This window comes from Hippocampus guttulatus, chromosome 9 (assembly GCF_054856545.1).
Source record: "Hippocampus guttulatus isolate MCC_2025c chromosome 9, RoL_Hgut_1.0, whole genome shotgun sequence".
Lineage (NCBI taxonomy): Eukaryota > Metazoa > Chordata > Actinopteri > Syngnathiformes > Syngnathidae > Hippocampus > Hippocampus guttulatus.
In genome coordinates, this window is record NC_141269.1 from 4,741,047 (window position 1) to 4,756,259 (window position 15,213).

Below are 15,213 nucleotides of genomic sequence, written 5' to 3' on the forward strand. Positions count from 1 at the left end.
GGAGGCGGCGGAGAGGGCTCCAGCGAAAGAAGCCGACTAATTTGCGCTCCGTTTGAGGTGGATTTAAAAAGGGAAGGAGAGACGTGAGGTCCATACCTGTACCTGCGAGGCGTGAGATCACAGAATGTGGCGTACAAGAGACAAGCTGAAGAAGGTGAAGCATATAAAGTGAAGAAATGAAAGATGGGATCAGTCACTTGAGAAGGAAAACTTAGATACTTTTTTTTGCTCCATGGCTCCTCCTACAGGTGTGAAAGTTGCAGCGCACTTAAAAGGAGACATGTAAAACTGTAAAAGTGATCTATAGCCTATATATGAAAATATGTGGGCAAACGATTCATTCTGTGGTTTACCTCAGTGTGAAATGTTTGAGGGTTCAAATGTTGGCCCTGGATGTCATGTGTGGAGTTTACAGAGTTCTATTATCCAGCTTCTTCCGACACTCCACAAACATAACAGGCCAAGTGATTTTTCAAACGTGTGAATGATTTTATATATATGTGTGTGTATATATATATATATATATATATATATATATATATATACAGTATATATATATATTAGGGGTGTGCTACGGGATGCTCTCCTCTCAACAGTGGCCTGATTTTCCACCGTGCAGCTCCGAAACATGGCTGATTCCGCCGGGCTCCCCACGGGTGCCATGATCCCCTCCGATCATCCCGTACTCCGCCACCCCTTATAAAAGCTAATGTGCTGATTTTACGTTTTCAACCTGCCGTGATCCCTCCTTGCAATCCTTTCCCCTGCTCCCTCCGGTTCTTCTTTCAGCGAGGATCGGCGGCGGCTTTGATCACAGTCCCCCGTTAAAGGTTTAAAAACGTCTCAATTCCTGACGTTTGTTGGGGCCTCGATGGTTTACTTAAAGCGTTTCCCCGCATTCCCCCGTTCAAATTTACCACTCCTAAATGAGGCACCTTCTCTCCCAGCTTCCCATCCCGCCGCCGCTTTCAAGTTCCCCCCATTTGGGTGCCATGGCCATAAGCCCTAGATTTTGTCTCCCCCATCTTTTTGCCAAATACAAAAAAAGACCCAGTAAGCCGGGTCTTCATCGACGTAATCCCCAGATCTCCCACTCTCTTGGAAATCGATGCTGAGGTTGAGAGGGGGTGAAACTTCCCTCTTAACTCATCGAGTTGGGAAGTGATAAAGTCCTGGGATCACTTTCTTTTTTTTTTTTTTTTTTTTTTGCAATCGCAGTGGCGTCATGATGAAACTAATGGTGCAATTTCGTGCTCCCTCGCCACTTCACAGGGTGTCCTTTATAGCAGGCATTGTGTGGATTGTTTGTCTACCACGCCAGGCAAATAGGCTCTTCATTGCGAGCTTGAGGGAAAACAAATAAAGAAGTAAATAAAAGGCAAAGTCAACTGCAGTTGAGATTGATATTGATATTGATTGATATCTTTGGCACTTTGGCAGCAAAAAACATGGACAGAAGCGTCATGGGGAAATGTGAGCCAGGCAGCATTAACAACGACACAATAGATTTGTTTTGTGCCAGCCTAAAAAGCACAAGCTTCTAGCATTCCTTATTCTCGACCTCATGTGAAAAAAAAAAACTGTGTGAGTACACCCCTCACGTTTTTGTAACTATTACATCTTTTTATGGAATAACACTGAAGAAATTAGATTTTTCTCCAGTAAAGTCAGTGTACAGTTTGTGTAACAGATGCTAGCTTGCGCTGAGCAAATGTAAGTTAGCCAGTCAAAATCCTTAAAGAAGAGGGTGCTGGCCACTTATCTGGTTGCCTGGGGGTTTAGCCTAGCATGTTTGAAGCCCGAGTGAGGCCAGACACTCTCAAGATCGCCGTAAAATTTTTATTACGGAGTAAATTGACTCAAATAACTCAATACATAACCATTACAGGCTAAACTGCCGGCAACTGAAACGTCCAACTTGGGCCCAATTAGCCATTTTCTCCACTGTGACTTCCACATGTGACTCATTAGTGTTATAAGGTCTCATGTGTGAATTTGACACAACTGTGTTAACGGTGGTGTTAGCACTCTCACAGTTTCTCATTCTAGTCAATTGAAGTTCACGTGCTAGCTGTTCAAGCAATTGGGGTTAAGTTTGACCCGACAGTTTAAGAGTGCACCTCACGTCAAAGAACTCTCTGGCAGTTGTATTGCATGACAGTGGTCAGGTTGAGGGTCAGAGCTAGGACAGCAGCGCTTCAGCCAGCCGTTCTTGGCTTATGTCAGCTTGATGGAGGCTACGGAGCAGTGGGGTGGTATGTTCCGCTACAACCCTCTGCCCCTACGCTCCAGCGCTATAATTAATATGTTGTCGTATCAAAGTTGAAGTGTTTGACTCGGAAATGTCCCGCACCCGGCACCCGCCCCTTATTAAACAGCTGACCTCCAAGCAGCTGAAGGTTGCTTGGCAAAGTTGGCTCGCCCCCCGAGCGAAAACATCTGCTTTCCTCGCGGGCGCGACTGCCACGGACCCCCACAGACCCCCCCGCACCTCAGCTGGCCGCCGCGGCCCCGGCGAGAGAGAGCCTTTCCGCTGTCCTCGCGCGATGACCCCGACATTTATAACGCGGCTAAACCTCGAGACCAGAATTGGGGCCCTCTCCATCAATGGAGCACCAGCGCGGTCACTCGACCGCTGAGAGGGAGCGCTCCTGTCTTGTTAGCCCCTCTTCATGGCCTGTTGACAGGAATGGAGGGAAGGGGTGGAAGGTGGTGATAGGAAGAGGAGGGAGTTCTCTGGGCATCTGCGCAGCTCCCATAAAGTGGCGACGGTTGGAACTCTGACAGAAGCATCTGTCATCCTCTCGCCTTCATACACTCACCTGCTGTCCGAGGGCCCGACCGGTCCCGTCTTCCCCTTTTGCTCGCCTGCCCCGCTTCCTCTCGCCTCCTCCCTTCTCATGAGAAGCACTTGGACGCCTCCTTTGGAAAATCTCACACATTGCAACCTTTCCCATCTTTTCATCCACTGTCACCTCAGTTCTACGACTTTGCCGCACATGGACAAAATTGTCGTTGGCTCAAGAAATGAAATCCCACGATGGTCCAAATCCAAACAAAAGAAAAAAATTTCAAGATGATGAAATGATTCTGCAGCGGAACATGGCGGTAAGTATCAGAGGTATTGGTATTGGTTATGATCTGGGCCTGACAACCTTTGTCTTGGTTATGTTCTTGGGCTAGCGAACAGGATCCAGCTTTGCCATCACATTGTCTTCATATGAACCATCGTTCTATTTGCATGATTCAATCTGGATTACTTTGCTACGAAAGTGTGAGATTTGGACGCAAATGTGCATATTTGTCACATGATAAGAATAACCCGCTTGCAGATGGCGCGGGACGCTTGCCTCGGCCTCTCGTGATGTACACCAGCAATTAGGCCTCCATCCTGCGTGTCGTTTAAAGACAATGAAGGATGCCGGTGATACTTGAAGGACGCCCGTCTCGGAGCCACGCGCGCCCCCGGTGAGGGGAGACGAGGAGGCCATGACGGGGTTCCGGGAGGTCCAGAAATAATACCGTGGCACCCCCCACCCCCTTCCGCCCAGCCTGCTAAGTGAGAGACCTTCCGTGTTGGAGCCCAGCCAGCTTGGTGGGGGTCCTGCTCAAACAAGTGTGTACGACGCGTATGACTGAGCGCGTATCCTTCACCCCGACATACGAGGCGTTGGCACAACATCCCGGCCCACTCTGTCTCTGAGGGTCTCGCAAAAAAGCTTTCATTTGTTCAAGCTTCTTTGCCACGACCTCACTCTCACGCTGAGAAGCTACTTTTTCCACTTCTCCCAGGTTGGCCGCTGCCCTCTGGCCATCATGCCAATGAGAGCGTTCATTTGATGAGGAAATGTCAAAAGTTGACAGAACACCTGCTGATTTTTTTTACAAGGAGTCTGTCCAAATTCAGTTGATAAAGTCCTCAACCTAAATTGTTCCCCAGGCTTTGAATAGTCTTCACATTCATATTCTAACATTCTTACAGCACATTTCACCTCAGAATTCTTTGGCAATGTTATAATAATAATAATAATAATAATAATGCATTTTATTTAAAAGCGCCTTTCATGCCACCCAAGGACACTGTACAGACAATAAGAAAATACAATGTAAAAATTAGTAAACGAGATATTATATAAAAACAGGACATAAAATCATAAAATCATAAAAACATAGGAAATGGAAGAGCTATGTGTTGTAGGCAATCCTGAACAGGTGTGTTTTTAGACGGGACTTGAAAGTGGAAAGAGGTGTGCAGTTTTGGAGGTCCGGAGGTAGGTTGTTCCAGAGCTTTGGAGCAGCGTGACTGAAGGCTCTGGCTCCCATGGTGCTCAGTCGGGCAGGGGGCACTGACAGGCGGAGGGAGGACGAGGATCTGAGGGAGCGAGAGGGGATATGCACCTGGAGAAGGTCGGATAGGTAAGGAGGGGCCAGGTTGTGGATGGCCATATATGTATATAGAAGCAGTTTGTAATTGATGCGATGTTGAACAGGGAGCCAGTGAAGCTGTTGGAGAACGGGGGTGATGTGCTGCTGGGAAGATGTTTTTGTGATGATGCGAGCAGAGGCGTTTTGGACCAGCTGGATTTTATGAAGGGACTTTTGAGGTAGGCCGAAGAGGAGAGCGTTGCAGTAATCAAGGCGGGATGTGACAAGACATGTTGAGATTTCACTGTACCCTCCTCAGATTTGGAGACATCAATAGCTGACAAAGCACCTCATGTGTTGAACAGAGACATTTTTATCTTATGAGGGTCTGTTCACCTTTTGAAACGTCGTCGAACTAAATATTAACAGAAATCAAAAATCATTGATGATAGACCAGTGAAGCACTCTTCTGTTGAAGGGCACCTTTCCTGGACTTGAATGAGCGATGGCGTCCTTGAGTCGGTGTGTGTTGAATGTGTGTGCGTGCGAGGCCGTGTGTGTGTGTGTGTGTGTGTGTGTGTGTGTGTGTGTGTGTGTGTGTGTGCGTGTGTGTGTGTGTGCCATGCACATGGATTGGCATCTTTCCCCATTTTACTGCTGGCAAGTCTTCAGCGTGTTCCGGAGAAGCCACTGGAGAATGATGAATCAGTCACAAGACAGGTCAGTGTGTTCATTAACACCACGGCAAAGTTGCCTGATAAATTCATTGCATACTCATAGCTTGCTAACTCAACTCAACTGTATTTATAGGGGACAAGCTAAAGCTAGAAAGAATGTTGGTTAGATGCAAAAGTCACACTAATACTGAAGAAAACCTTTTTTTAATTTTGTTTCTTTAAATTATTAATCTTGAACTGCATTGGTCCAATCCATCTCTTAATCCCACCCACTATCACAAAGCCATTACAGAAAAAATCAATAAAATGTTTTTTTAAAACAGCACATCTGTGCCACTTACATCATCTCAAGTAGTTCTGAATCAGTATTCATTTGTGACATGACAAAAAAAAACATTAAAAAATATAAAATAAATAAAATACATCATACCCATTCAATTCAATTTGTGCTGACTGAAAATGTAATTTTGGCCTGACCAACCAACCAGAGGGTGGAAAAATTGAAAATGCTGATGATGTAATCGAGGGCGTGCCTGCAATGACGAAATTTAAAAGAGATAAACAGATAGATGGAAAATAGTTACATACATATTGCAACATCAGAGAGGCCTCCGCTTCACCTTTATAGGCGAGTACTGTACGTGGAATTCGTCTTTTTACCACATGAGGTCACTAAATCGCTTCGTCGTATGAATGCAATACGATGGATGTAATTCGGCACCAAGCAAAGGAGAAATGAGGACAATTGATGTAACACAAGGTAAAGTGTTGTATGTGCTATGTGCCTGGTATCATAACCGGACTCCCAATGTTTCTCACGAACCGACCCGTATCAAAATCGGCGGAGAATTCAATGAATCATGGTTAATTTATTGGAGTCAAACACAGTGAATGGAAGGGACGGTCGGGGATACCCGGTGCAATATGGCGGTTAATTGTGACATCATAATAGTATGGCGTATACATGTTTCTAGGCAACGATAGTTATCACAACGTCTATCAACAACTTGTAATGGGGGGTTCGTGTTTTATAATTTGTATTTATGCGCGTGAAATAAGTAATTCGTGTTAAACAACCAAACAAATTTGTATTTCAGTTTTTCTAAAATAGGTTTATTCACTATGGTTCAAAACACACATTATTAATCTCATGATCTATTTTCCAAATTACTCCAATCACTCCCGTGATGCACGTCGTAGTGGTACTGTCCGGTGACGTCGAACGCGGGAGGGGAAAACGTGGTTCGGATTGTGTGCGGAAAAGGAGCTTTTGATTCGGGAGGAAAAGGTTACACCACAACGACTGTCAGGTAAACAACCAACTCGTAATTAATGTCATAATATTCTCCACGCGGCACCGTGATCGGCAGGCACGGTTTTTGTCGCGGCGACAGCATTAGTATCGAAAAGCCTACTGCTAGCTAACTGCTAGCGTGGTTGTTGACGTACGGTGCTACTACACACGTGATGGCTGCTAAGTATTTTAGTCATATTAATTCATGTTGTGTAAATATAATCAGTGTTGTATTTTGAATGCCCAGCGTGTGAATGAATGGTGAAAGATGGTGGCGCTCAGGGGGAGGGGCACCCTCATGTTGTCATGTGCTGTCAATATTTGTAGTGGAATGACTGGAAGCTTCATGTCTCGCTCATGTTTTTCAATAGAAATGGCCCGAGACTGGAAGCCAGGTGATCTGATTTTTGCCAAAATGAAAGGCTATCCCCACTGGCCAGCGAGAGTAAGTATGCAAAAATGACACAACTGACTCAACTGAATAGAGTACCTGTCAGGGGTTGGGCCTTTCCAAGAAAATTCCGTTTTCAGTTCATCCCTTGGTCGATATCCTACGCTTTGTTTTGCAAACCAAAATTTGAGATATGAACAAGGCCTTGAGGCACTTGTGATGTAATTTTCAGTTGACAGCATGTGGCAGTGCAAGGCAAAATGGCCCTGAAACGTTCCCACTTCAAGAACAGACGTACACCAATACAGAAAAAAAACCCTGAAATGTACCCCAAAAGCTCAGGATGAAAACGAAGTACATTTTCGTTGTAACTATAGTTAGTTTTACAAATGTAGAATGTAGTTTCAGATATGCTCAAAGCATTGTGTAGTACCTATAAAACACCTCCAGGTGACAGTCTTGCTCTGCAGTCTGCACTCACACCTCATTGCATTCTTCCTCTGTCATTCAAGTCTTCACAAGCGTCACCATTTCTCCCTTTAGTATTATCATATAGGGGTTAACTTAATGACTCAGAGGAATGTTTGAATGTTACTTAAAACAAGGGTCTATGATGGCGACGGTAATAAATTCGCTTCCTGTCTTCATCCCGCTGACAGATAGATGAAGTCCCAGATGGTGCCGTGAAGCCGTCCAATATCAAGTTACCCATCTTCTTCTTTGGCACCCATGAAACGTGAGTGACGAGACATTTGCAACTCGTTGATACAGCTCTTCATCTGCTAAACCGGGGCGCTAAAAGTGACTCTGGATCATCGCGCACCGCAGCCGAGCATACTGTACGCGGAGAAAGTCAGTGTGGCAGTTGTTATTGTGTAAATTAGCCCCACTGTGAGGTAAATGTGGCACGGAAGTGCAGAACTACTCACTCACAGATATTTTTGAAGATGGGCTGGTAACGTAATACTGTACACCGATCTTCCCCACAGGGCCTTTCTTGGCCCCAAAGACATCTTTCCATACCAACCCAACAAGGAGAAGTATGCCAAACCAAACAAGAGGAAGGGCTTCAACGAAGGACTATGGGAAATCGAGAACAACCCTAAAGTGGAGCTGACGGCACCCAAAGTTTGCATCCAACATTGTAGGCAAAACCTATTCGTAAAAATTACATTCCTCTGCATCTCCCGTTATTTTCTTGTCTTCCTATAGCCAATTCATCCTGAATCTTCATCCGAGAAGGATTCAGACGCTGGCCTAGAGGGCGAGGATGAGGCGGGCGACAAGGAAGCCAAGTCATCCAAAGTAAGTGTTTTGGGGTTTGTTGGTTTTTTAACTAAACTTTGGGATGGTGCTCGGAGCCTATCCCAGCTGTCTTCGGGCAGTAGGCGAGGGACACCCTGAACCGGTCGCCAGCCAATTGCAGGGCACACAGACACGAACAACCATCCGCGCTCACACTCACACCTAGGGACAATTTAGAGTGTTCAATCAGCCTGCCATGCTGAGACATGCCGCAGACCCCGAAGAGAATTCACCAGTCACATCCAAGCTCATGTCAAATAGGCGTCAACGCACACCTGCCACCATTTCAAGTGACCTGGTCTAACTCCAAACGAAGTTCCGCAACTCAAGAAGGCTTTTCTTGACATTTTTGCAGTCACAAAAACATCATTTGTACAGTTACGAATTTAGATGCATGTACCAGTTTCCTTTCTTTCCTTTCCAATAAGTTCCGTTTGCTGCGTTTATGGTTATCGTCACACATTTCATCTATGCCGCCACTGGTACCCTTACCCCAAATCACGCACCAAAAAATATTTAGGTTCCAGGAAGCGAGGCTGAGGAGGTGGAGGAGGACGACGACGACGATGAGGAAGGCTCTGTGATCACTGAGCAGGGCCCTCAGAAACAGGATGTACGTACTTTGCATGCTGGGAGATGTCGAGATGATGCGGGTGCATGGTTGGTTTTTAATTGGTGTTTATATTAAGTGTCTCAGCAAAGCGCCGTGTTGTATCAACTTTAAAGTACAAATCTGTTTGATGTCTGTGATCTTGAGGCATCATTGTGCTAATTGATATAATTTCCTGCATGGCTTCTTCTCGGGCTTCGGAGTCCCTGCTTCCTGGTTTGTATCCTGCGCAAGAAAGTTTCAACAATTCCTACACTGCGTGTTTCACTTGTACTATTTTTTTTTTTTTCATGTGAACATTTTTAATGGGCTTTGCCTTATCTCACCACGAGATGTTGCTGTAGTGCCAGAGATTAAAAAAATAAAAAAAGTACTGTAAATTGGCTTGACGTCTTCAATGTGAAACGTGTTTGCTTTATTTCACAACATTAACTGATTGAATGCATTTCAAATTGAAATTTTAGCTGTTCACTGACTCAAAATCTCACTTTACAGGACTCGGTCCAGCCGGAGACGCCTAAACCCAAGAGGGGACGAAAAAGAAAGGTCCGCTTTTAGTCACGACGTCTCTGGGAGTTTCAAGAACACGCGACATCATATTTGAAAGAGATTGAACGATTCATATTGTTGTTTTGATTCAGAATGAGGGACAGCAGGACGCTGAGGCAGGGGAAGCTCCCCCAGCCAGTCCAGTCAGTCCTGCGGGCAAGTCGAAATATTCTTCGCCATCCTATAATATTCCCTTACGAAGTAACAATAACTCATAATGGATGTGTTTGTCAGGTGGGGAGGTCCCCAAAAGACGAGGAAGGAAGCCCAAAAGTGAAAAGTTACTTCTGCTGCAGCATCAAGACCGGCCAGGCTCAGGAAGTGAAATGTAAACACGCACACAGACACCCAGTTGTCACAAAACTTTTTTTTTTTTTTAAATCAAATCAAATAATAATAATCATCATCACTCTGGCCTTCCTCGCGCCTCAGAGACACGGCAGAGTCCGATAAAAAAAGGAAGAGGTCAGCGGAGGACAAGTCCAAGAGCTGCGAGGAGGACAAGCCAAGGAAGGAAGACATCAAGGTGAATGACGGCGAGGGGAAAGAGCCTGAGGCCAAAAAAAAAAAGCAGTCCAAAGACGGGAACTCCTCGGGTGCCTCGGATGATGACGAGGTAAGTGTTGTCACCGGGCAACATGTACCGAGTGTACAAAAAGTCTACACACCCCTGTTCAAATGCCAGGTTTGAGTGATATCAACAAATGATTGAAACACTTTTTCTACTATTAATGTGAACAATAATCTGCACAGCTCAATCGACCCAATTGTTTTCATCTTTTTGAGATCGTAACAGAGGTCATGTAATTGCATAAATGTGCACACCCTCTTAGAGCTAGGATGCGACTGTGTTTCAAATTAAGCAATCGCCTTAATTCAAGCCGATGTTAAATTGGAGTCAACACACACCTGCCACCATTTCTATTTCTCTCTTTCTATTTCCACTGTAGATAAAAAAAAACAAAAAAACATTCAGACTCACATTGACGCCGATGGACAATTTGCAATTTTCAATAGGCCGTACTATGTTTCTGGAGAAGTGCTAACTACAGGTTTTTGTTGTTGTTTTTTTTTAACTTAGAAAAACAAAAGCAAGAAAAAACATCAGAACGCCGACACAGACAAGGATGGACGGCGGCGGAAAGAGGAGTAAGCGCTCATATTATTGCTACCAAAGTATCCCATTGCAAAAGCGCTCCGAGATAAGTATTCACACTCATGCTATATTGGATCACAAACATTTCAGTGCAATGCAAAAATTTCATCCCTGACCAGAGTGTCCCTGTTGTGTGGCGGTCCGGACATATCAGTTACACATACGATTTGCCTCGCAGCGTAAGCACAAGAAGACACGCTCAGTTACCGCCGTGCTGACAGTATAAGACAGTGATTGTTGATTTTAATTTTATTTTTTTTCAAGGAAACATTTACCTTGTACAGTCTAATTTTAGTTAGTGATAGATGGTGGAACATTCCGACTTATGTAACAACTACCGGTTACATGTACAGTATTTCCGAAAAAGAAGCCAAGTGCTCACTTGGAAATTAACCTAAAAGTACACACGGAACACCACATAGCTTCCATCTGATGAAAGCCTGCTAGCTTAATGCTAACACATCATGTAAAATGTTATATGTGGGCTAATGGAATTAGCATCAGCATTTTAGTCTTAAATTTGCTTTTGGGAAGGTGGTTATTTTGTGTCATTTCTCGTGTGAAACTGAAACGTTGTTGTTACTTCCCCAAACAGATCAAGCAAAGATGACCCCAAGAAAACCGAAGAGCGGTCCGGGGCCAAGAAAAAGGGTGAGTTCACCAAGAGTTTGAACCTCTCGAAGCAGTGTGCTTTTCGTTTCCTTAATTCCCTGAATCAATGAGGGGAATAAAAAAAAAACATGCTAATGCCACGAAACCCGTTGCAGGACACCAAGTCGCACCATGAAATAAAAGTGATTAAAAACCCTTGAATGTCTTATTTCCCTGGTAAACACGTCCCACTTGTTTTTGGAAATCCATTCAAGCGGGCCTCTTTCTTCACAGAAATCTCCACGGATGCGAAGCTCCAACGTCTGCACAGCGAAATCAAGATTTCCCTGAAGATAGACAACCCTGTGAGTTCTTTCCCTTTTTATTTTTTATTTTTATTTTGTGGAAATAAGTGTATCACTTGGGAGGTGTCACACGGCCAATTATTTTTTTTTTTAAACACGATTTCATGAAGAGTGTTTGTTAATTGTTCTTGAATGTTATTCCGTCACCATCAATGAATCCCGTTGTTTGCGTGGGATCGGTTGCTTATCGGTCGCCTTTTGTATCAAGTAAGCTCAATGGTGTACGCTGACTATGCAACTATTTTGCTGTCTAAAGAAGCACATCATGATAGCAATTCAAATCCTACATCAGCGCAGACCTCCGCTGCGGCAACTCCTCCAGGAGTTCAGAACCATTCAGTGAGTGGGATTCTCCCATCACATTGGGCTTGATGAAGTATAACAAGACGCGTATTTGAACGTTTTTTTTAAAGGACGTGAAGAAGTGCCTGGATGCCCTGGATGAGATCAGCACCCTCCAGGTGACCACTCAGCACCTGCAGAAGCAGAGCGAACTGATCGCCACGCTGAAGAAGGCAAGACGCACTGCCCGGCAAAAACTGCGGTCCCGACTTGCTGCGTCACATTTTCTGTGGTCCAGATCCGTAGGTTTAAAGCCAGCCAGGACGTGATGGACAAAGCCACCATGTTGTACAACAAGTTCAAGACCATGTTCCTGGTGGGCGAGGGCGAGTGCATGCTCAGCAAGGTCCTGAACAGGTCCTTGGCCGAGCAGCGGCAGCACGAGGAGGCCAAGAAAGGAACGCTGCGGAAAGCGGAGCAAGCGCAAGAAAATAACACGGCCGCAGGTGGGCGTCAGCCATTTGAAAAATGAAATTGAATGCGTATGCAAGTCATCATGCAGATAATCCGATGCGTAATCCAAACTAACAAATGTATCGTCTTACAATAAGCGTCAATAATCATGCTCAAAGATGTTCGTGATCAAATGAATCTGTAGCTGTCGCGTTCTGTAGGCGTAAAAAGCAGGATGGGAGAGGGTTGAGAAATTGACGAATCTCTGGAGCAAAAATGAAGTGTATCTTGACATACTTCCTGTGTTCACTGTTCGTCTGAACCAATTCCAAATAACGGCAAAATGGTACCTCCCTTGTAAACCAGCTTCGTTTGTCACCGTGTCGTCAGCATTACGAGTGGCAGAGCAGCTTGTCAGCAACGAAAAAGGTGTAATAATACAAACATTGTAAAATAGCAAATTTACTGGTCGCGAGTCGATGAAACATTTATTTGCACTGCCTCATCTTTTTTCTAGCAGGAATAATCTTTCATTCTCTAACCCTCCTATTGGCATCACCAAAAAAAATACAAAGAAAGAAGAAGCATCGGCAGCACTTGTGGAGTGCTGACGTTTCACTCTGCCACATTTTACGTACATTGTCACGCATCATTTCATTGTGGTGCGATCAAAGGGTTGAGGTTTTTTTCACTTTATGAAACCAAAGAATACGCACCGCCTCCAGCCCATACTCATGAAACATTAATGGGAACATCCCGAGATCTTGGGGGAGGGAGTTAGTGCATCATTAACCACCTAGAAAGAGGAGGACATGATAAATGTGCACACAGACTAATTCATTGATCCATATGATTAGTTATGAATGTGGTGAAAGCGAAAATAATGTATACAAACCTCATAATGTCCACCTTTGTGTGCTTATATAATCGTTTCTCATGAGCACTTTGAAACAGTACTTCATGCCTTCGTCACATCCCGGCCAGGATTACTGTAATGCACTTTACTTTGGAGTCAGCAAATCCTCCATTAGGCGTCTCCAGTTGGTCCAGAATGCTGCTGCTCGCCTCTTGACTGGTACTCGTAAGAGGGAGCACATAACCCCCACTCTCGCATCCCTTCAATGGCTCCCTCTACATTTTAGAGTTCTTTTTAAGATCCTATTATTTGTTTTCAAATCTTCCGCCTTACCTCTGTAAGCTCATCCGCCACTACACACCTGCCCGGTGCCTCAGGTCTGCTGTCCAGACTTTATAAGAAGTACCAAGAACTAAGCGGAGGCCCCGAGGGGATGGAGCCTTTTCCGTTGCTGGTCCCTCGCTTTGGAATGACCTCCCACTGAACATTCGACAAGCCCCCTCGCTGCCCATCTTTAAAACTTCGTCTCAAAAGTCATTTGTATTCTTTGGATTTTGACTCAAGCATGACTCTGACTTGATTTTTAGTTTTGACTGTTTTTGTGCTTTCGACCGTTTTCGTTCTTCATTTATTGTTTGTGTTTATTGTTGCATATATGATACTTGGTTGTTTTTAAAGTGCTCTAGAAATGCAGTTGAGTTGAGTTGGGAGTGACCTAACCCTTTGAGGGACAGCTGTTACTACAGTGGACATCTTATCATGTTATCTGGTTCCAGTTGATCATTATTGGCGCATGAACGAGTTAATGTGAGGACGCAGTACAGTCAAAAATGAAAAGCCTCGTCACTTGAGGGCCTCACCACCACCAGCAAGCACCGTCAACATCCGTTGCGACCCGACTAGTCACGCAGCATCCTGACAACCGCATCCCTTTTCTGCAGCTCACAGGATCTCGTGAGAAAGAGGGGGCGGGGTTGGAGGAACCGGATGAATTTTGCTTACGTGAAAAGGTTCCTTTTTCAGGCGAAGGGCGCGCAAAATTGGAATTATCTGCCCACGGTCTGAGGCTAAGACATGTGTCATCACATGCTCCCGAGTGCCGGTCTTTGCTGCGGTTTTCTTTTTGGGACGTCTGGACTTGTGTGTGCTTTCACCATGTAGACAAGGCAGGCGATGGAGATCAGAGCACCGTGGAAAACAAGCAGGAGCCTTGTGAGGATGCCTCAGCGAGGGAGAACCTCAGGTAGCCTTGTAAGAATTCAAAAATAAAAGGACACAGTTTTCTCACAAAGAAATTCATAGTCTGTGGTGTTTATGGTTTATTTATTATAATATCAACTGAAAGAATTGGAAAAAATGCCTTTACGCTGACACTTGATGATCCAACTGCATGTTTTGTAAGTCCCGCCACACATTTCGGTGATGTGGGTGTCCCATTCTGAACACAACAGACAGTACTGTATATGTAAAAGGAGCCTGTTTGATCATCCAACACCACCACATTTTTGTCTCAATGTCTTTTTAGTGCTTCTTAAAGCCAGAAAGTTACTATTTGAAATGGCTTCAGTTTTTTTGCCTCATCACTTCTCTTTTCTGTTGAGGTGCAGTAGCCTTCATATCAGGTTGAGAAAGTATCAGTGTCATATTATCAGAGCTTTTTCAAAACTGTACAGTATCTGATAGATTTTTTTTTTTTTTAGGCAAATGTACAAATTCAGTAGGTATTTCCCTGCAACAAACTAACTTGTTTGAACCATTCTTCCAACAGCGCCCCCGTTGCTGCGGAGGCCTCCACCTGACTATTCGCCCCGCTCCCTCGAGGTCTTCACACTGGGGTGTCACACCCGTCTTGTTGCTTGCAACTTTAACTGGTTTCCACGTTAACGACCATTCTCGTCAACGTTGCTGCTTCAAGTTAATCGATCCTTTAGTAGTGGTAGTAGTAGAAGACAACGTAGTTTGTCAGCTTTTACAGTTACCGTCGTTGAGAACGTCAGCTTTTACAGTTACCGTAGTTAAGCAAAAAAAAAGAGCCGCTTCATTTCTGGGTTTTTTTCAAAAGTGGTTTCTTCTTTTAAACGTGTGTAAATAAGAGTTATTTTTGTGCCTTTTGGTTTGATACGTTTCAGCGTCAAATGAGCTGTGAGTGATGTCATCACATTTCATTGACCTTCAAGTAAATAAAGGTGACTCTATTATTACATTGACCTGTTATGCACAGAGATCCTGTAAAATTGCAGAATCTGAGCCAGAACTCAAGGCTCTTTTATTTGCCCGTCCTAACGAAAATCTCACAAAGACATGTCAGCAATGTTGGAT

The 15,213-nt window shown here is 44.5% G+C and overlaps 1 protein-coding gene across 1 annotated transcript; it reads left to right on the plus strand.

Annotated features, from left to right (window-relative positions):
• Window positions 1-6,238: 6,238 nt before the first annotated feature.
• On the plus strand, window positions 6,239-15,101 carry LOC147199924 (lens epithelium-derived growth factor-like). Its single transcript, XM_086120531.1, has 17 exons — window positions 6,239-6,352; window positions 6,708-6,781; window positions 7,387-7,463; window positions 7,717-7,855; window positions 7,940-8,032; window positions 8,553-8,645; window positions 9,138-9,188; window positions 9,284-9,347; window positions 9,426-9,519; window positions 9,624-9,807; window positions 10,273-10,340; window positions 10,943-10,998; window positions 11,233-11,303; window positions 11,717-11,818; window positions 11,884-12,091; window positions 14,056-14,137; window positions 14,663-15,101. Exons 2-17 carry the CDS (start codon window positions 6,710-6,712, stop codon window positions 14,691-14,693), a joined length of 1,485 nt encoding a protein of 494 aa, XP_085976657.1. The 5' UTR covers window positions 6,239-6,352; window positions 6,708-6,709; the 3' UTR covers window positions 14,694-15,101.
• The last annotated feature ends 112 nt before the right edge of the window (window positions 15,102-15,213 follow it).

What these genes read in the sequence shown, in the direction of transcription:
- LOC147199924 (XM_086120531.1), top strand. Translation starts at nt 6,710, where the DNA reads ATGGCCCGAGACTGGAAGCCAGGTGATCTGATTTTTGCCAAAATGAAA. An exon ending in TGGAGCTGACGGCACCCAAA is followed by an intron (nt 7,856 to 7,939) that starts GTTTGCATCCAA and finishes GTCTTCCTATAG; the next exon opens with CCAATTCATCCTGAATCTTC. An exon ending in GTCCGGGGCCAAGAAAAAGG is followed by an intron (nt 10,999 to 11,232) that starts GTGAGTTCACCA and finishes CTTTCTTCACAG; the next exon opens with AAATCTCCACGGATGCGAAG.